Raw genomic sequence first — 21,485 nt, forward strand, 5'->3', positions numbered from 1 at the left:
TGAAAACTGCCATTTGGACTGAGCAATCTATCTAAGACATTTATATGCCAATTCCCGTTAAAATTAATGGGAATTGGCTGTCCAAATCTCATTTTAATTCTGCACGTGCAATTTCCTCCTGAAAATCAGATATTTTGAGATCTAAATGCTATTCTAGTACCTATAATTTTGTTCAATTAATGGCATAAAATCCAGAAATGGGATTAGACCCCTTTAACAACTTGGCCCCATCTGTATATCAGCACTTTGTCTAGTTTCAGCCCAACATTTAATTTTACAAGAGCGTTATGAACTACTGAAATTAAGCGGTTCATAGTAAGGGATTCAAATTAACCTGGCAGAATTCTGTAAGGTGAACTGTGCCAATTCACATCATCCCATTCAGAGTAACATGTTAAGAAGTAGATTGTCATTCTTATGAAAATTTTCTCTACTAAACCTAGCATTTCTCGTTTATAACAGAGGCTTCCTTTGTGCCACTGGGGCATATGCTGACCCAGAAAATAGCGTATCAAATTGCAACAGGCCTTGCCTACCTGCATAAGAAGAACATCATATTCTGTGACCTAAAATCTGACAATATTTTAGTGTGGTCCCTGGATATTAAAGAGCATGTCAACATCAAACTGTCTGACTATGGGATTTCTAGACAGTCATTCCATGAAGGAGCTCTTGGAGTGGAAGGCACTCCTGGTTACCAAGCCCCAGAGATTAGGCCTCGAATCGTCTATGATGAAAAGGTAATTAAGAAATTTCTATTGAAGAGGCACATTTCTCATCTGTAACCCGATGAGAAAGATGCTCACCAAGACCCTTAATGTAGCTTTCTCACACCTGCTGACAAAAACCAAGGTTTTCAGAAATAGGTGTCTAAAGTTGTGCTCCTGAATCCATATTTAGGCATGTAGGCAAATAGCTTGATTTTTCAGAGGTGCCCGACAACTTCCCATCAGTGGGAGCTGCAAGTTGTTCAGCACCTCTGAAAAATCAGGCCATTTATTTAGTTGCCTAACTATGGATTTAGGAATCTTAATTTGAGGCACCCACTTCTAAAAATGCTGGCCCAAATAGAGATCTGATTAAATAGAATTGCTGGGGAGGAAACTTTCTGTGTCATTGTGTTAACTGTCCACGAGACCAAAGCAAGACATATGCATACTGGACTCTGTATTCGTAACACCAACTGCAACTAGATGGGAAACGTCTGTATGTGCCAGGAAAGATTCCGTGGGAACACAGCTATTTGGACTCTTCATTTAGGTCAATTCATTCTTTCTAGAAGAAATTAGCCAGCCTAACAGCTATGCAAACGCTTAAGAGGGGCATAAGCCTGGCCCCTCCACACAGGAGTGCATACATATCCTTAATATCCTGCTGATTTTGTTGTACTGCTTAATGCTTGTTTTTATGTATTGTTTGGTTTCCATCACTGCTGTCGATATTATATCTCAAATTCTAGAAAACAATAAAACTCCCTTCAAAAAATAAATAAATAGCCATACCTCATCCTCATCCATGAGGGGAGTTTTGTGCTTAACTGTGTGATATTTGCCTTAGGTGGACATGTTTTCCTATGGAATGGTCCTGTATGAACTGTTGTCTGGACAGCGCCCTGTGCTTGGACAACATCAGCTTCAGATTGCTAAGAAGCTGTCAAAAGGGATCCGTCCCATTCTGGGGCAGCCGGGGGAAGTGCAGTTCTACAGGATGCAGACACTTATGATGGAATGTTGGGACACTAAGCCAGAAAAGGTACAAGACGGGGATGACAATTGGTACTTTTTGACCATTTATCTACTGCTTGTAACAGAGGCCGTCCTGCAGCACCCTCTCCTACATGCTAACGGCCAGATTCTCAGCTGGTGTAAATGGATACTACTCAAGTGACATCAATGGCAGGCCACACATTTATACCTGCTGGTAGTTGGGACCTAACTTCCATTGACTTTAGTATGGGTTTCATGAATGGAGTCTCTGTATGCTTACCCTTAAGGTGAAATCATGGTCCAAAGAAATCAATGGCAAAACTCTCATTGACTTCAGTGGGGCAAGAGTCCACCCTTAATTACTAAAAACCACTGATGTGTCATGCTGTGAATACAGCTAGAAGAAATTCAGCAGCTTTGAAAAGAAGGCACCATGGGTCGGAAAAGGATTTCAAATATAAAAGGAGATTACATTGTGCTACATCTTACATCTTTCTGTAATTACGTACAGACACTTATACTCTCTGATAAGTGTGGCTGTCTTCTCTAAATGCTGAAAGAGCAAGAGAATCATAGATAAAATCATAATGGGGAAAGCAAGGAAGAGGAGTGGAAGGAGAGAGATCTGCCTTGATTCTTGTTATTTATGTTTCTTTTACACTGAAGTGCAAAACTCAGGCAACAGCCGTGGGACATATTTTGAAAGAAGTTTAAGGGATTTGGGTGCAAATTTGAGCACCTAACTCTCCTAGGTTCTTTTCAGATCCCCAGCATAAACTATAGATGTTATAAACAGTAATTATTATAAATGTATTGTTAATTCTTGACCTGCAAAATACATGTCATTCAGTGTATTTGTGGCTTTTTTTTTCTTCAGCGCCCATTGGCCATTTCTGTTGTAGGACAGTTGAAAGATCCTACCTTTCCTACTTTCATGTACCTGCTGTGTTGTGGGAAGCAATCTTCCTTCTTCTCTTCCCAAGGACAAGAGTACACTGTGGTATTCTGGGACGGGAAGGAAGATACCAGGTAGAGAGCTTGTTTTTATCCCTTAAACTTCTTTTCATCCTTTTTGATTTAACATAGATACTTTCAACGTAGCACTCGTACCAGGGGGCCATAGGGAAGGAAAGTGAAAGTGAATTAGGAGCACTTCCAAAAATACATAGAACACTATTTTCCCAGACTGCTTTAACTAGTAATCTGTCAGTGATTATTTCAGAATGAATATTACTGAGCTTAACTCAGCTTCAAATTATCAGGTTTAGGAGCCTGTAATAATGGATGGAGTATTGGCACATGAGACTAGATCTGATCTTCTTTTGCTAATGAGGCCATTTGACACTAAACTTTTCCTAACTGAGGGACCGATTCAGCATTCCAGGCCTATTCAGCAAAGCACTTAAGCCTGTGTTTAAGTCCAATTGAAATAATTGGACTTAACCCCATGCCTTAAGTTTAGTATATACTTAAGTTTTTTACTGAATAGGAATGGACTTAATAAGCAAGTGCTTAAATGGGACCTGATGCTGGTGTTTGATTCAAGAACATGCTTCTTACTGCTGGTCAAACTGCCTTTTATGAATAATATTCATTATGAATTTGTAACCCCTTTTTGTATTTGCAAACCATTCATCAGCTGATCCTGATTTTCTAGGCAGATATTCGCTATTAGCAAGTATTTGCAAAATGGTAGGGGTAAATAATTTTGGTTCTGCATGTTAGTCATGAACTGTTTACTTTCACTCTGTGTCATTCATGCCATTTGGTTGGTTGGTTGCTTAAGCCTTATGGTATTTATTTCTGCTCTCTGATTGGATAACTAAACCATTTTAGATAGGTGAGTAACAGGATATGCACATCTGGAAACATTTCAGAACATATAGCTATTCATGCTAAAATAGGTGCAACTTCTGGGTTTCATAGACATATTTTTGAATACTCATGGTTTGTTAAAAAACCTATTGAAATGTGACCCCCAGTGAAACAAACGTACTGCTTTTATTCACTAAAATATTCATTAATCAAATGTTTTAAAATTATTTTACCATCTCAAGGATCTTTAGCCTTTCTTGATGTGTCACTTCTTTTATTTAGGCAGCAAAATAATCAGAGTAACAAGACAATTGCTGAAGTACACTTTGCGAGAAAGTAGCAGAAAGCACTTCAAAGTGTCTGAATTTTCTCCCTCTATGATATACTTCCCCTTTCCCCAAAAAAGATTAAGAGCATTTTGTTCATCTGCAGGATGATGGATAGCTCGCGAGCCGACCATATGTGTGACCCAGTCAAACACATTAGGTGATCTCCAAATTGTACAATGCAAACACATTAATTGCAATTACCTGTTAATGCTGTTTTACTATTGGCATCGTTGCTGTAACAAATTACATTTCCTCCGTTCAGAAACTACACGGTGGTGAATACAGAGAAAGGACTCATAGAAGTGGAGAGAATGAGCTGCCCAGGAATGAAGTTATGCTGCCAGTTAAAAATTCAGAGTGCCCTATGGACTGCCACAGAGGTAAATGTTATCCGAAAGTTGAGCGCTCTTCTTGTTAGTTGTGTGCACTTCATAAACTCATAGACTTTAAGGTCAGAAGCGACCATTTTGATCATCTAGTCTGACCTCCTGCACAATGCAGGCCACAGAATCTCACCCACCCACTGCTAGAATAATCTTCTCACCTGTATCTCAGATATTGAAGTCCTTGAAACGATGGTTCAAAGACCCCAAGATGCAGAGAATCCTCCCGCTAGTGACCCGTGCCCCATGCTACAGAGGAAGGCGAAAAACCTCCAGGGCTTCCTTTCCCTGTTGGAAAAATCTTTTCCGTGTGTGTTCTAAAGAAACATGGACTTAGCTTAGTAAATTAGTAATGTAAAGCTCAGAGAATCAGCACAACAATGAGTGTCTCCAATGGGAAGTCAAACTTCACATCTGCTTTCTCACTGGTGTATTGTTTCCACCGGTCATTAGCTAGTATTTAGAGCAGGGGTGGGCAACAAAATGGCTTAGCCCCTGGTGGGCCGCTGCCGCTATATTTATCTGCACCTCCGCAGGTCTGGGCGATCACATCTCCCATTGGCTGGGAATGGCGATATGCGGCTCTGCTGTTCTGAATGAAATGTGGAAACAACAGCAGTCCAGCATAAAACTGTCCCAGGTTATAGCACATCAGTACTGAGGGTAAAGAATCCTGTCTGAAAGTGACAAGGAACAGAGATGGAAGAAAACACATTGAGACTGGCGATTTAAAAATAAGGGAGTTGAAAATCAATGGGATATAGGTACCCAGCTCTTCTAGGTTGATTAAAATCCCTGGCTAAGAAGATAAGACCAAGATAGCACAGTGGATTTATCTCTCTAGGTCCCTGTCTACTCTTCAGGCAGAACCATGTTGAGTGCAACTAGGTTCTGACACAAAACAAAAATGTTCTTATGGAACCTGTTGAACTATTACAAATGAATTCCTAAAAGTTAGAGCTTCACAAATAGAAAGGGGGCTAAATGAATTGGGTGAATTATCTGTATTAAGTAATTCAACCAGTTGTATTGGCATATGTATGCACATTAGAGCTGAGTGAAAATTGGAATTTACATCCTGCAGGCAATTCTGATATGTTGACATTTTATTTGTCCTGAATTAAGTCAAAAAAGTCAAAGTAGAGGCATTTTTTCACAGAAAGAAATCTCAGAAAAAATGTACATGTAAAAAGGTTGGATTTTATTTTGACATTTTGGATTTAAAATGAAACATTTTGACATACCCAAGATGAGATATTTTGTTTCAGCTTGAACAAAAATTAAGCGTTTAGTTTAAATCACTTCAACATTAAACTCCATTTATCTCCATATGGTGCCATACCACTTCCTCCGAGCTGTAGTTCTGATTTTCCATGTCCTCATTTTTGTATGGGCTGGGCATCCTGGCTGAAATACATATTCAGTGATGCACCCTGCAGCTTGGTCAGCGAGGAAACTGCAAGTCTCAGAGCTGCAGCCACTTTACTCTGTATCTGCAAAAACAGTGAGGAGTCTGTGGCAACTTAAAAACTGAGAGATTTATTTAAGCATAAGCTTTTGTGGGTAAAAACCACTTGGATGCATTGGAGTGGAAATTACAGAGGCAGGGGTGTGTGTATATCTATATATATCTATAGATAGATAGATATGTACTAGGGATGTTAGATATTGGGTAATTGAGTAGTCATGTAGCCGCATGAATTCTTATCGGTGACACAACTATTCGATAGTCCCCAGGGGCAGGGCTGGCAGCCAGTGTGCTCTGGACCCACTCCTAGAGAGCCCCCTGCCATCCCTCACTTCTGTCTCTGTATCATAAGCAACAGTGCGGGGTGCCAGGTGAGAGTCGATCAGCCAGGGGAGCCAGTCTAAAAAAACAGTTCCCCGTGCAGACTGGCTGCCTGCCGCCCCATGCTGCTACCTCTTATACAGAGTCAGAAGCACGGGATGGCAGCAGCCCCTGTTCATGGGGGTCTGAGCTCCTTGCAGACAGAGGCTGCAGCTGGGAGGGAGGGAAAGGAGTGGGCGAGGTTGATGTGAAGCAGCCTCTATCCACGGCATCCCAGGTTGGTAGCGGACAGTGCAGGTCTGGCAGCAGCCCCTGTCCGTGGGGGGTCTGAGCTTCCCATGGACAGAGACTGCTCTGCTTCCTACAGGGGCTGCTGCTGCAAAGCAGCCTCTGCTCATGGCAGGCCCAGGCTTTCTGTGGACAGAGTCTACTTCGTGGCAGCCTCCTTTTCCTCCCTCTCCTGCTGCTGCCTCTGATAGAGGCAGCAATGTGGTGGAGGGGAAGGCAACACTGCAGAGCTAGTGCTGGGGGGAACTGGCTTTTAAGCAGAAATGCGTGTAGCCAACAAAATTAACTGATAAGGCTTATCAGTTAATCGTATAGTTGACTACACGTTGTGGTCCCTAATATATACTAGTATATCAAAAGAAAGGAGTTACTTGTCAAAGGTAGGACCAGTCTCAAGGAGGCCAATTCAGTCAGGATAGATATGGCTCACTCTCAGCAGCTGATAGGGAGGTGTGACTATGAAGAGAGGGAAAATTGCCTTAGTAGTGAGAGAACCATTCTAAATCCTTATTCAGTCCTAATTTGATCATGTTACATTTGCAAATGAATTGCAGCTCTGCTGTTTCTCTTTGTAGTCTGGTTATGAAGTTTTTTGTAGAAGGATGGCTACTTTTATATCCATTACTGAATGTGCAGGGAGGTTAAAGTGTTTTCCTACTTGTTTTTGTATGTTATCTTTATCAATGTCTGATTTGTGCCCATTTATCCTTTGGCGCAGAGACTGTCCTCTTTGCCCAGTGTCTAAATTACAACTCCTTCAAGGCAACGAAACACCACAGGAGATGCAGCTTTACATTGAACTGACTTGAAACAGTTAGGTTCAGTTCAGCAAGCTAATCAAAAGAATATATGTAATTTTGATTTTCCTGGCAGAAAATTCCCTACCAGTGCTAGTAGATGTGAACTGGGTAACATAAAGACAAAATAAAACATCAGGGAGAGGACCTTTAAGATAAAAGTTGGCCAGAAAAGAACAAACTTAAATCCATATTGGAGATTTTTGACCTCCAGAAATATAAATTGGACAGTTCTATAGGAGACAAATTTAAGACAATTTACCTGATAATGTGAAAAGCGGTTAAGTTAAATTATGACTGAATTAAACATAATTTCATTTGCTCTTGTTCATTTGCAGGACCAGAAGATTTATGTGTATGGCTTACAAGGCATGTGTCCTTTAAACACTCCACAAAAGGGATTAGACACTCCGGCTACTGTAAGCTGCTTCTTAGCAGTGCCTGTTGTAAAAAAGGTAAAGAGGAATGTTTCTCACAATTGGAAAAGCATATCAGTGAAATTAAAGCCTCTATTTATGGAACCAGGAGCCCAAGAATATGCTGTTTTTCACTGTCCTCTGCATAGCAAAAGGACATTGCTGTAACTCCTCTATAGTAAAACTTGCTGGCAGAGCAAAAAGAGCAATTTGCAGATCTCTGTGTCCAAGCCACGGAGAGCAGAGGCCTGAAAATGGTAGAGGGGAGAACCTGAGGTTTAGAAACGGCACTTCAGAACTTTCTGGGAAAGTAGTCAAAATACACCTGCTTTCTTGCCATTGAAGCTTTCCAGCTGCATTTCCACTTTATCATTAGAAAAAAAATATTGTAAGCGAATGAGAAAAATGGGTAGATGGGAAGTGACTGAGTGATTAGAATAGATATTGACTAATCCACATAGAAGGACACGAGCATTTCTTTTAAGTGCATATTGGTTGGACAGTCTACATGCATGCAGTGTACAGGAGGCCCCCGAGATGTGACCGCCCGAGTTCCGACCCCCCACACTTACAACCATTTTTGTAAGTGCGGAAGGGGCCAGAAACCCCCGACTTACGTCCTCAGCCCACATTTATGACAGCGCACAGCGCCTATCGTAAATGGAGGGTTTGAGTTACGATGCCCCCGACTTGCGATGCTTTCCCCGGAACTGATCACGTCGCAAGTTGGGGGCCTCCTGTATACATATCACTTATGCCTTAGCGACACATCTTTTTTCCTTGGGTTGGGAATTTGGATACAACAAAATATCAGGTTAGGATATTATCTCTCGTAGGTAATAACAAAGGGAGGCATTATGTGGTATAGAGCTCATAATCTTATTTTTTGGAGACATTTGAAGCCCTATCCTCAGCACGCTCTTAAAGGAAATGTGGCATTGTGACATTATTGGCTATTGCAAAATATTTATATATAAACATGTTCTGATTGGTTAGATTATCCTCAGTTTTATCTGTAACAATCTAGAGTGAAAACAACACATTATTATTCATTTATTTTCAATATTTCTAATTACATAAAAGCTTATCAGAGCGTACTACGCCAAGAGAGCCTATGTTTATTAACTGCACAACACAGTTTTCACAGAGGTTGTAGGGGATTATTTGATTATGTGCCCATTACTGTGTTATAGGGATGTAATAGTGTAGTTGATTAACCGATTAACCAATAAGCAAAAGCTTATATGTTAATACTATAGACTACATGCATTCTCCTCCCCCCGAGTAAATTTTTTGGCAGGCTGGCCAGTAGCCTGGCTCAGTCCCGGCTTGCGCCAGGTCCAGGACCTACCCCTGCTGTGTCTCTGCATTTAAAGTGTATTAGGAGCCTGGCAGGCAGGCAGCCTGGTTCAGTTCCGGCTCACGCCGGGTCCGGGAGATCCGAAACCACCCCACTCGCCCACACTGGGATTGCAGCCAACCTGCACTTCTGCCTCTGTATCTGAGGCAGTAGCATGGGGCAACAGGTAGACAGTCCGTGAGGAGCGTTGGTTTTTAAACTGGCTCCCTTTGTGGACCAGTTCCCGCCTGGCACCCCACACTGCTGCCTCTGATACAGAGGCAGCAATGCGGAGTGCTAGGGGGCTCGTTGGGAGTGGGACCAGAGCGCACTGGCTGCTGGCTCCACCCCCGAGCACTATAGAATAGTCGAATAACTAATACAAATTCATTAGGTTAATTGACTATTCAATTAATCAATATTTAACATCCCTATTGTGTTACTGTGCATTTCTGTTCAGTGGCTCAGAGTGCTAAAGGTGTGAGTTTTACTTACAGAGTGCATGGACCTGGGGCTAGCACAGGAATTAATTTCACCCCTGTGAGGCTGCTTTCTGTTGACTTTTTTCCCGTCTCCCAAAGCTACAGAGTTTTTCCTCCACAGTGTTAGATGCCTGATACCTCGTTTATCTTTCTTCTGCTACTTTGTATTTTGTCCAAAGAAGTAGAATGTCTGTCATTTTGAGGCTTTCCGCTGTCAGTCTGATTATAATTCTGTGAGATTTCTAGTGTGTTTTGGGTCTCCAGATTTGTCATTCCAGATTGAGATATGTCTAATTAATGTAATAAATAGTTCAAGGCCCTGCAATAATATTGAAGTGAGACTGTTCTCCCATCCCACTCTGCCCCTCTCCGTGCCTCCATATAAGTCTTTTCAGCAGAATTCTTCATAGGCCATTTTTTCCTCGTTTCTGTGAACACTTATCTGTGTATGTCCAGGTCAATAACCAGGAGGAAATTCAGGCAAGGTCTGCAAGAATCTAAACTGTTTACAAGAGTTGACAATTTTGCTCAGTAAGAATCAGAAGGCCTGTCGTGTTAAGCTGTCGAGCTCTCTGTACAGAATGAGCCTCTGGGAAAAAAAATCTAGTGGAGAAAAGAATCTTTCATTGAGGTGGATGGGAACATCGGCCTTTTCCAAGTACAAGAGCCAGCTAGCTGATGAAACCTGAAGTAACACGCAGTCATATCACTGCCCTGAGATTTTCCTCAAAGGGAAGTACTTTTGACTGGCTACATTTGAGATGTCAGATCCAAATAATAGTTTCCCATGCCTCTTTTCTCATCCAAAGGAAACATCATAGATACTTGAAAGAAGCAGAGTGAAGCCCTGAAAATAAACTCTCCCCCTCAAAAGACCCCCAGAACAAAACAGATGAAAGTGTAACTTTGGAGGTTAATTTTTACAATTAATGATTATGACCAGATAACAATAAAACTCTCCAGATCCCCCCCACCTTAAAGCAAATTACGTTCCAATCTGTTTTCAGTATTTTCTCAAAGAAAAGCATGAGAGAGGTTTGAACGTGTGTCAGGACCTGGCCTCCATCAGAGCCTAGAACACATGAAAACAAATTTGCATGTAAAGGCTATAGCCTGCCAACATCGTCTGTGCCAGAAGGATCAGCCAGGGAAGTGGGATGGGGGAGTGACAAAGTCTGTGTTTGAGGGCTTCATTTACCTGGGATCTGATGAATTCCAGAAGGCCTTAAACTATACACTGTACTGTGGTTGTGCAGACAGACCATCTTGGCATAGGCTCATCCTCTGTGCTATACAATACAGCACACGCCCCCATTTAGAGGCCATTCTCACTGGCACAGCTGGACTTTTGGCAGGCCAGAGGCTTCCAAGGCAGTTTTCTTTCTGTGTTTTCGTTGGCTCTTCTCTCAGCTAAAATGTTGAAAGTGAATTCTGAGAAAGTTACTTAATGTTGAGGCTGCTGAGCTGCTTGGCTTTGGTCGCTTTTTTAATGACATGGTTTGGAGACTGTGATGGGGGAGGACCCCCTGGGGACTGTCACCTGATGTGCCGAGACCCCACTGACCATGCCTTTCCTGACCGCCTGGGCACCCTGTAGCCCTGTCTTGCTGAGCCCAGCTCTCCAGCCTACTTCAGCACAGACACGGGCACAGGGCCACACCCCAAGGCTGCAGACACACACTGTAAGCAGCACAAGGTGAGACCCTTTCCCAGCACTCAAATACATAGCCCGTCTGAGAGCTGAACCCTTGATAAACCATTGTATGCTGCAGAAAGATCTCTACAGCATAAGCTCATGAAATTCTCCCTTTCAGTGAACAGAGGGATATGCACAGACTCCATGCCCCCTCTCACAATTATTTACACTGGATTTATTAATAAACAAAAATGATTTTATTAAGAATAAAAGGTAGGATTTAAGTGGTTATAGGAGACAGTACATAGAACAAAGTAAGTTATTAAGCAAAATAAAAAAGAGAACACACGAGCTAAGCTTAATACACTAAAGCAGCTAGTTACTTGGAATATCTCACTCTAAAAGTTGTTCTAATAATCTTCACAGACTAGACATTCTTCCAGCCTGAGCCCAGTTCCTTCTTCGAATTCAGTCATCTTCCACAGGTTGGCCAGGAAGAACTGATGACCTGGATTACCTCACTCCCACACTTAAATAGGTTTTGCAAAAGGCAGGAATCCTTTGTGTTCTGTCTAAACTTTCCCTCCTCTCTTGAGGATAAATGCAGCATCCAAGGTAGCTCCCAGCATCAGGTCACATGGCCACCTGTCTTGATAGGACCCACTATAGCCCCTCCTCCCAGGCTTACAGGAAAAAACCCAGTCTATTCACAAATCATTGTCCTGAGTATAGGGCCATTAAGTTCCTTAAGTATTACTAATGGCCTTCACTTAGCATCTGAGCATGACTACATTAGTAACACAGGTTTATACTTCATATTTCTAACTTCAAATACAGGAATGATACATGTATACAAATGGGATGATCCTATTCAGTAGATTACAACCTTTCCAACAATATCTCAGATGAAGTATCTCACATAAAGTATAGTCCACTTATGCCATATTCATAAGAATAGTTCCACAAAGAATATAGAATGCCCTGTGTCACCGAGGTGAGGGGAGTCACCAGTTCCTGCACCCCATCATCCCCACCCCCACTGCTATCTGCAGTCAGATGTGACTCTCACCAGAAGGTAGAACAGGTTTATTAGTTGATAGGGACACAGCATAGAACACGCTTGTCAGCACAGTAACTAGTACAGTACAATTCACCTTAGGGAGGGAGGGCTCAGAGCCAAGGGCCCTTACCCCCCTCCCTGTGGACCAAACCAGTGAGACTAACCCACACTCAGCAGCTCATCCCAGCCCTACAGCCAGCCCTGCCTCCCACCTTTGTCCTGCTTCCCGAGCAAAAGGTGGCACCTGGTCACACACCCCCTCCCACGCTCAGGTTACAGAATCATCAGCCACTGTGTACATGGGGAAGGCTATCGCACGAAAATTCCCATCACCATCTAGGTATTAATGTAGTGCCCAGGGAAACTGAGGCACACACACACAGGGTTACTACAGGACAGTAGAAATCACATGCACCATAACGAGGGGAATAAAATCCCTACAATCCCCACTTTGTCACGCCCTGTCACAGAGACGTCTACCTTATGTCCACCACCTCCCAACACGCTTGTGCCTTGATAGCATCAATGAAGTGGATAGCTCTTGTGAGTATGTGGCTTTCATAGCACTTGCATGCTAAGTGGCTGGCACCCTCACCTCAGGAGATGCAGTAACGAACGTGGTTCAGGGCCCTTCTTCGGGCAGGAATTCTCATGCCTTGCTTTCCAAAGTGGTGAGGGCAGCCTCAGTGCCTGAATAAAACGCTTGAGTCATGCTGTGGCTGAGCATCAAATGGCTGCTGAATTTGCCTCCACAATGCTTGTGTTAAGGAAGTCAAATTGTTTTGTAATATTCCTTGGGATCTATTGGGCCCGATCCCCAGCAGTTACACCGTTTTGTGGACTTCAATGGAGTTATGCCGAATTATACACTCTGGCTTCATCTATACTGGCAGCTTCATGCGCAAGAACTCTTTTGCGGAAGAGTTCTTGTGCAAAAACTCTTCCAGAAGAGAGCGTCTACACTGGCATGTGCTTTTGCGCAAAAGCATCCATGCCAGTGTAGATGCTCTCTTGCGCAAGAAAGCTTTGATGGCCATTTTAACCATAGGGCTTTCTTGCGCAAGAAATTCATGTTGCCTGTCTATGGTGGCCTCTTGCGCAAGAACAGTTGCGCAAGAGGGCTTATTCCTGAGCGGGAGCATCAGAATTCTTGCCGAAGAAGCCCTGATTTCATACATTAGAACGTCAGTTTACTTGCGCAAGAACACGCGGCCAGTGTAGACAGGCAGCAAGTTTTGCGCAAGAGCGGCCGCTTTGGCGCAAGATCGTGCCAGTGTAGACACAACCACCGAGAAGCTGGCCTACTGAATCAGAAAGCTGCCTTGTGCTGGTCTGTTGTAGCTGACGCTAACCAAGGAGATCAAATAGACTTTTTATGATGCTAAACCAAAAGAAATACAGCACTTGCTAGTCAGACTGTCCTCTCCCAAGATGCTTAGTCATGGAGAAGTTTAAAAGCTCCTAACGGTGTCTCAGTGCTGGGGAAGAGTGGGAAGGGACACCATGGAAGGAATGAAAGGCCAGAGAATAGCTTTCACTCTCCAGTTAAAGCCTGCTAAAATGTGGCCAGTAGAACTGCCTGAAAAATTCCCATCAAAATTCGTTTAAGATAAAGTGGCCTTCTGTGATGTCCTGTTTGGGAAAGCCCAGCCTGTGAATTACTGTGTTAACCCTCTACCACAGGAAAAGTGTGAGCTTTAAGGCTGCTACACTGTGTCAGCTCCCTGGTGCACCAGTCTATCCGCCTTGCAGCAAACTCTTCAAGACTCGGGATAAGCTTGGTCTTGCACGTAACAATCAGTAAATCTCAGTTCCCCAGAGCTGTCCACTGCAGTGCTCCATCACTCACAATGGACACTCCCAGAAATGATGCGTTTGCTGCCTCCAAAAGGACAGCGCATGCATTAACCTGCCAGGTTAGCAGAAGAGTCACACGTAATACACAGCAGTGAGATTTGTAACAAAACAAGAATAGGTTTGTTAACAAAGAACAGACATCTAAGTGACACTAAGCCGGGGAGAGAGACAGGTCTGGCTATACATGAAATAAAATAGAACACTTTGTGTTATCTAAAGCTTAATCTTGGCATGTTCAAATCTGCCTAAACCATTTTCTTATTCACAGAAATACTTGTATAAAGTTACCAGCATCTCCATCCCTCCAGGCCAAGGGATCCACCTTTCACAGGCTCACAGACTGCTGTTCCCAGTGTCCCCTAAGTCACTCAAACATCTTTTCATTCCCTTTTATGTTCTGTATACAGATGTTGATTTTTTATGTCATCAGACCTAAATGGCCTATGCCTCACGGCCTTGTGTAACTTCCTTTCTCCCTGTGTGATAAGCTAAAATTTGTGGAGGTGCTTGGGCTAGAATTTCTTACTTATACTTGGCAGGAGGTTCTCTGGGAGGGCCCTTTACCTTGAAACTTATTGCCCCTAGTTTGGTCTGAAGGAGTCTGATCTGCTGGGCATGCTGATCTGTTGGGCATGCTGCAAAGTACATGTTTGTACCGGGGTGAGTCCTGGTTTGAGGGTTGGTACCTTGGGAAGGTAAGGTACTTGTCAGGGTTTGGCTGGCCTGCTCCTTTGTCTGGGGAAGTATGGCCACAAGTCTGATGAGCAAGTGTTAACAGATACCGAATCCCTGGGATAGACACCTTCTTACAGTCGGATACATTGGAACAGCCCAACTCTCCCCGTGTGAGGTGAGCATTATTCTGTTTCACAGACGGGGAAACCAACTCATAGGGAGAATTCTGGCGTATGCCCACAGTTGCACATGGAGTCAGATTCCCACAATACCCATTTCCCCCTCTGACCACTGTCTCCTAGGTTTTCACTGTCGTTGGGATAATCTGGCCATGCAGACGGTGTGACAAGCCATAATGTTCTCTCTCTTGCTCACTGCTTCGTTATGCTTTGAGCATTGTGCCGTAGTAGAGCAGTGTCGGAATAGCAATCTATGCTGTGCATAATTTGACATCTGACTTTGGTTGCCACACAGAGGAGACCCTCTTATGTTGAGCATGACTGCAGCACAGAACTTTGTTTTGGCTAGGATGAAATCCATGCAGCATGCAACTTGCTCTCTGTGCTGTAAGTTGCCATAGCCATGAGTGTGTTCGTTAATCATAGGGCATTTTTTATAAGTACCTTCAAATCCTCCATCATGCTTGTCAGCCTGTTCTCTGTAAGTTCTGCTGACATCTCCACATGTGTACAGCATAGCCTGGGGCCCCACGCCTGCACCCTTCATGTGGCCACTTCATTGGGATGACGCAAGAAGTCATTCTTCTGCTCTACTCTGTGCTGATTAGGCCTCAATTGGAGTATTGTGTCCAGTTCTGGGCACCGCATTTCAAGAAAGTTGTGGACAAATTGGAGAAGGTTCAGAGAAGAGCAACCAGAATGATTAAAGGTCTAGAGACATGAGCTCTGAGGCAAGGCTGAAAGAATTGGGCTTGTTTAGTTTGGAAAGGAGAAGACTGATGGGGACATGATAACAGTTTTCAAGTATCTAAAAGGATGTTACAAGGAGGAGGGAGAAAAATTGTTCTCCTTGGCCTCTGAGGATAGGACAAGAAGCAATGGGCTTAAACTGCAGCAAGGGAGGTTTAGGTTGGACATTAGGAAAAACTTCCTACCTGTCAGGGTGGTTAAACACTGAGATGAATAAGTTGCCTAGGGAGGTTGTGGACTCTCCATCACTGGAGATGTTCAAGAGCAGGTTGGATAGATACCTGTCAGGGATGTTCTAGATGGTGCTTGGTCCTGCCATGCGGGCAGGGGACTGGACCTCTCAAGGTCCTTGCTAGTTCTAGTGTTCTGTGATTCTGTGAGGCTTGCTGTCAGGGGAGTCACTGCCTGTGGAGCAGTGTGCAGGGCATTGGGCGGAGGACCAAAAATTTCATTTTCTGCTTTGCCAACGTGGTTCCCATAGCAGAAGCACTGCTCTGCTTTATTCCTTGTTCGCACTAGGCAGCCTTCAACAGTGGGATTCCCAGGCACATGCAAGTGTATCACAGCCTGAGTTTGTTAGCCTTTAGGGGGGACTGTATTGTCCATCCCTCCTCCTGTACCTGTAAGGTGATGGGGGATGGTTAGGGCTGGGGAGGGGGAGCCGAGGGCTTGTGCGTAGGTTCATTTGGGTTTTTTTAAATAGTGACATTGTTTCAGGGTGGTTTAGTTTGCTTTTGGGAAGGCTCTATTTAGGTATTGTTGGGGCACCTGGCATGTTGGATGAGGAAAATGATAAACATCTACATGGAGATACAAGTGTCTTTCTCTCTCTCTCCCCCACAGAACTCCTATCTGGTGCTGGCTGGCCTGTCAGATGGACTGGTGGCAGTTTTTTCAGTGGCACGTGGTATCCCAGATGACAGCGGCTCCTACTTGTGCTCACACACTGCAAATAGATCCAAGTTCAACATCGCGGACAGTGACCCCCGGCAGAACCCCTACCCTGTGAAAGCCATGGAAATAACAAACAGCGGGGCTGAGGTCTGGTACAGCAATGGCCCTGGCATTCTCATCATAGACTGTGTGACCATAGATATTAACAGGAGGCTGGAGCCCTACAACCCTCCCTCTGTGATCACGTCGATGGCGTGTAACTCAGAGTACCACGGGGAGGAAGTGATATGGTGCCTGGACGATAAAACGAACTACCTGGTGATGTACCATACTGCCACCTATCAGCTCTGCGCGCGGTACTTCTGCGGCGACTGCAGCCCTTTAAGAGACATGTTCACAATCCAGCCGCCTACCGCAGGGATCCCTGCTACAACAGCTATACACAGGACAGTGCTTGAGAGTAACTCTCTGGCTGATATGAGCATTATCTACAGCCAGGAGCTGGGCACACAAATATTAAACCATCAGGACTCCCTCACAGACTACTGCTCTGTGTCTTCATACTCGTCCTCCCCTCCCAACAGGATAACTCGGTCCTCCTCCAGTCTGCCCAGCTCCCCTGCAAGCTCATCCAGTGCACCTTTCTCCATGGAGTGCGAGCCGTCCGGCAGGCTTCACGAACCCGTCCCTTCCCCAGACACATCTGAAAACCATGCAGCACTGACGGACAAGCACGCAGAGCATCTCCAAGCTGTAAAGGTTCTTGCAGTAAAAGACCTCATCTGGATCCCTAGGTGAATCATCCCTTAAACCACATCCACAGCAAACCAGACCCGAGTCATAAGGGGTGGGTTCTGGGAAGCTCTCAAGAGCTTGGGGGTTGTTTCTAATTGCTTCACATCAAACTTACCCATGATGGTGCCTGGCAGTAAGATACAGCAAAGAAACCACGTAGCTGTCCAAGAGTTTCAAGTTAGAAACCAACATTTCTGCAACATTTGGGTGGTATCTAGTATTGCTTCGTTAGCAAATTTGGGGCCTTCCAGTAGGACAAGAAATCACAATACAAATCCAATATGTTACTGATGCCATCTTGTTTATTCCCCCCCCCCTCCCAAAAAAAACGTATTCAAAATCTTGTGTCTTTGGACAGAGTAGAAACAAACATCGCCAGGTAGTTTTCTTGCCCTGAAACCCCCAAGTCTGCCACTCCTGTGACCCCTCTGCACAAGGAGCTGGTTCTCTGGCTCCTGTCTGGGTCATGTTTGCTGCTGCTTTTTCCCCCACGGGTATGTCTACACAGCAGTGTAAGCTAGTGCTTGTGGAACTAGAGTCAGTGGACCCAGGGTTAGAAAACGCAGTGCTTCAGCTTCTACTCTGTCAGCTCGAGGTAACATTTTCAGACCTGGACCTGAACTTGGGGCTTCAGCATCCACACCTAGTTCTCAGATCTGAGTCCGACCAGCCATATCTCAGATTTCCTTAGTCCCTCCCAACATGTGGCCGCTCTAGGCCTTTGTTCCTGGCGCAGCGTGGGAAAACTCAGCTGTTCACCAAATGTGACTGTCCAGAGGACAAAGAAAGTCAGGGTGTAGGCTTCAGGGATACTTTGGTGGGTTCCCAGCACGAGTCCACTGGGGCTGAGTCCCCACTGCACAGCTTGAATCCTGGGGCCTAGATTGACTCAGGCTTGGACCTTCCATTGCCAGGGCATCTCTAGAGCCTGGCCCTAAGTTAGCATAACATAGTGTAGACTGATGGGGGTTTGGCTTGACTTGATCCTGAGTTCAAGCCCGGGGCTTCCATTGCCCTGTAGATGCAGTCTAACATGCACATACCCTGCTTCCAATACCTCTGCATTTGCAGCTTGGCAAATCACTCCGGCTTTGTTTACACTTTCGGTGCTTTCCACTGAACCGGTGGCCACAGCACAGGCGCCGGGAGAGAGCTCTCCCAGCACTCTGGGTAAACCACCTCCACAATGGGAGTAGCTAATAGCACGGGAGTGTGGCTCCCATTGCTGTAGCCTCGTTCACACCGGCGCTTTACAGCGCTGTAACGTGCTACACTCGGAGGGGCTGGCGGGGGGGTGTTTGCAAGTTATAGTGCTTGCATGCCCTAGGGGTGACCTGCACGGTGGCATGTTGCCTTGAGTGGGCCCCATTGTCTGCACTTGCTTTTATACGTGAGGAGCTTGATGGAGCTTCCTTCTGAGTCTGAAAGAGACTGTTTGGAACGCCGGCCATCTTAAATGAGCTCTGTGATCATCTTTGGATCTCAGACCTATCCCCTGCTGGCAGCCTTCAGCAGATGTAACCGGGGGAGCTAGGGTAGCACTGTGAACGCTGCTTTTCCTGGCTGTCAGTGGCCTCTGTTGTCGAACGTGACTGTCTCACTTTTGTCTGTAGGAGGGGTGGCGACATCATCGTTATCGGGCTGGAGAAGGAATGTGACACGCAGCGCGGCAGAGTCATAGCTGTACTGAAGGCCGGGGAGCTGGCTCCCTATGGGTGAGATTGAATTAGAGCTTGTATTTCATGATCACAATAGATTCCATCAGGGACGGCATGTCCAGTATCAGAGTGGAAGGCCTGCAATCCTCTAATTGGCCTTTCTCCCTCCGGGCAGTGTTTCTGAAAGTGGTCAGCTAAACCTCTGGAGAAACCTGTTAACTGGTCGCTCCAGTGTGTTTACTTACCAGCGCCGTGGCCACAAAGCCTCGCAACTCTCATTAGCACCGGTTCGCCATTTGCAGCCAAGGGGAGCCATGGGAAGCACCATAGAGCAAGCTCCCAGCTTGAAGAGTCACTGTGATTCAGGTTGAATTACACAGACAGGCCTCCAAGCCGAGTTAGAGCATCCCTGCAGCTGGGATGGCCCTGGATTGGTAGAGCAGAGCATGCTGTGACTTGGCCCCTCCTGCTCCTTATACTGTGACAAGCAGGAGAAGTTTGGATTGATCTGGCATGCAAGAAAAGCACTGTTCCATCTGGCTTCTTCGAGCAATGGGCATGATCTGACCCAGAAACATCACAGCAAGTTGCATCTCCAGATCCCTAACTATTTGCCTTATTTCCCAGGCCAAGTTGGCATTAAGATAGCACCTCTCATTTTGCAATAACTCTTGGCCCAATCCTGCCAGGTGCTGATGTCCCTGGGCTTTGCAGGCACCCAGCTTTTGGAGATCGTCAGTGCTTGGCAGAATCAGGCCCTACACTAAGAACAAGAAGTGTATTTACTAAAGAGTGCAGTGCTCGTCTGTGGCTTCATTCACTCAGAGCAGGTTGAAGTTCTGGCTCTAAATGAGCACCTTTGTACCAGCCATAACTCCTGGCACCCTGTGGAAAACAGGGATATAAATTTAAAATGCTCGATGTAGCAACTGAGCTTCCAAGAAAATAAATAACTGTGGTAGAAGGTTGGGTTGTTTTTTGCTGACTGTTTAAATACCAGACAAAGAATATGGAAGTTAAGTTGTGCTGTGTGTCATGAATTAAGGGTGTTAAGTATCGAGTAACTGACCAATCAAATAGTCAATGCATTTTGCATCGACTATTTGAGTTGAAAGGGCACCTCCGCCTTTGAAAGTGCCACGTGGCAAAATCGCCATGTGGAGCCCAGGGTCAGCTGGAGCCTGGGGTCAGCCACAGAGACATTTCAAAGTGGCAGCGCTGCACAGAGCTGGGGGTCAGCTGGGGAGTCCCCAGCTGATTCTGGGCTCCATGTGGCGCTGCCGCTTTGAAACGCCGCAAGCAGCCTGGGGACTCCCCAGCTGGCCCTGGGCTGCACACGGCTTTTCAAAGCAGCAGCGCTGTGTGGAGCCCGGGGTCTGGCCCCAGGCTTCAAGCGGTACTTTGAAGTACCCCCTCTCCTTCCCTCCCCTTGCTGCCTCTATCTGACAGAGCCAGCAAAGTGGGGGAAGCGACTAGTTGACTAGTCCTTCACATCCCTATCATGAATTGCCATTGATCAGTACACAGCATAGGTCAGGGGCGGGTAAGACAACCTCTGCGGGCCAGATTCGGCCCACCAAGCCCAAGGGGCCTGCAGCCACCCTGCTGTTCCCCCGCTTCCAGGCCAGCTGAGACCCAGGGATGGGGGAATGCGCGAAGTCGCCTCCTCTGCCAGAGGCACGCGGCACCACAGGGTCCCACCAGCTGTTTTGAAACACCAGGTGATTCTCTCTGGGTGCCGAGTGTGGGGGGCAAGACTTCATGCACTCCCTACCCCAAGCCAATCAGGGTCTGTGGGCAGGGGAGTACAAGAAGTCTCCTGATCCTGCCCCCTCCATCTGAGCCCCGCCACTACATATATTTATGAAAATTTTAAAAAATGTCCCCCCTTTTAAAAATTATTGCCCACCCCTGGCATAGGTCTTATGAAAGCAAAGGCGTCCGTTCATTCACTCCTCTTGTTAATTTGTGTCTTGGCCTGGTGGTATAGTGCTTTGGCCTTTTCATTGCCTGCATAGGCCCATTTGGCTAGGTGGACTCATTTCAGAGATTCACCCTATTAAAAAAGAAAGAAAGAAAAGTCGGGGGAGTAGAAGTGTAGATGAAATGTCCGTTGCTAGACGTGTCCCATTTTACAGTGTTGCAGCGTGGCTGATTCAGGCACAAAATAGTTCAGCTCGTCCCTGTGCCATAGCCAGAAGGGCCCTCTTGGGTGGGCAAGAATTGGGGAGCGGAGAGGAGTGGGATAGGAGGGAGGGAAGGGGTTAAGACCCGACCCTGCTCCCTGGCCGGAATGCTGGGGCATAGCAGGGTAGCCCCCTGGGTGGGCCTGGATGCAGAATGTGTGGGCTACAGTTGATGCAGACCCACCAGTGACTGTGCCCTGACTCGTCCTCTATCAGCAGGATGAAAATGATGAAAAAGCCGACAGTGTTGCACTCCCAGTAACAAGTTACCCGCCCAAGCTGTGGAGGCATTTGCAAGGCTGCAGCATCTCTAACAGAGCCAGATATCATGCTGTCTCCCCCATGAGTGGGGTGGTGGGGTTAAAGTGGCTTCATTAGGGGCTTCTGTGACCTAGGACAACTTCCCCACAGCTGCCACATACTGAACTGCCACATACTCCCTGGCCCTGCT

General features: G+C 45.6%; 1 protein-coding gene and 1 long non-coding RNA gene across 6 annotated transcripts in view; one reads left to right on the plus strand and one right to left on the minus strand.

The window, feature by feature from the left end:
- Window positions 1–21,485, plus strand: part of LRRK1 (leucine rich repeat kinase 1) — a 140,204-nt gene that overhangs the window by 116,276 nt on the left and 2,443 nt on the right. For all 4 annotated transcript variants that reach the window (XM_075896928.2, XM_075896927.2, XM_006129198.5 and 1 more), the window contains 7 exons: window positions 463–740; window positions 1,558–1,752; window positions 2,584–2,735; window positions 4,113–4,230; window positions 7,446–7,562; window positions 16,345–17,189; window positions 18,804–18,905. In XM_075896928.2, coding sequence (XP_075753043.1) covers window positions 463–740; window positions 1,558–1,752; window positions 2,584–2,735; window positions 4,113–4,230; window positions 7,446–7,562; window positions 16,345–17,189; window positions 18,804–18,905 — 1,807 coding nt within the window. The remainder of the gene's footprint in view (window positions 1–462; window positions 741–1,557; window positions 1,753–2,583; window positions 2,736–4,112; window positions 4,231–7,445; window positions 7,563–16,344; window positions 17,190–18,803; window positions 18,906–21,485) is intronic.
- LOC149523612 (uncharacterized) overlaps window positions 5,215–21,485 on the minus strand; it is a 60,636-nt gene continuing 44,365 nt past the window's right edge. Inside the window, exons 3-4 of one of the 2 annotated variants that reach the window (XR_016350675.1) lie at window positions 6,682–6,766; window positions 5,215–5,726 (exon numbers count right to left, since the gene is read on the minus strand). This is a non-coding gene — a long non-coding RNA (uncharacterized LOC149523612). The remainder of the gene's footprint in view (window positions 5,727–6,681; window positions 6,767–21,485) is intronic. The other variant, XR_016350674.1, reaches the window with a different exon arrangement.

Source organism: Pelodiscus sinensis, chromosome 14, assembly GCF_052426305.1.
Source record: "Pelodiscus sinensis isolate ZL-2025 chromosome 14, ASM5242630v1, whole genome shotgun sequence".
Taxonomy (NCBI): domain Eukaryota; kingdom Metazoa; phylum Chordata; order Testudines; family Trionychidae; genus Pelodiscus; species Pelodiscus sinensis.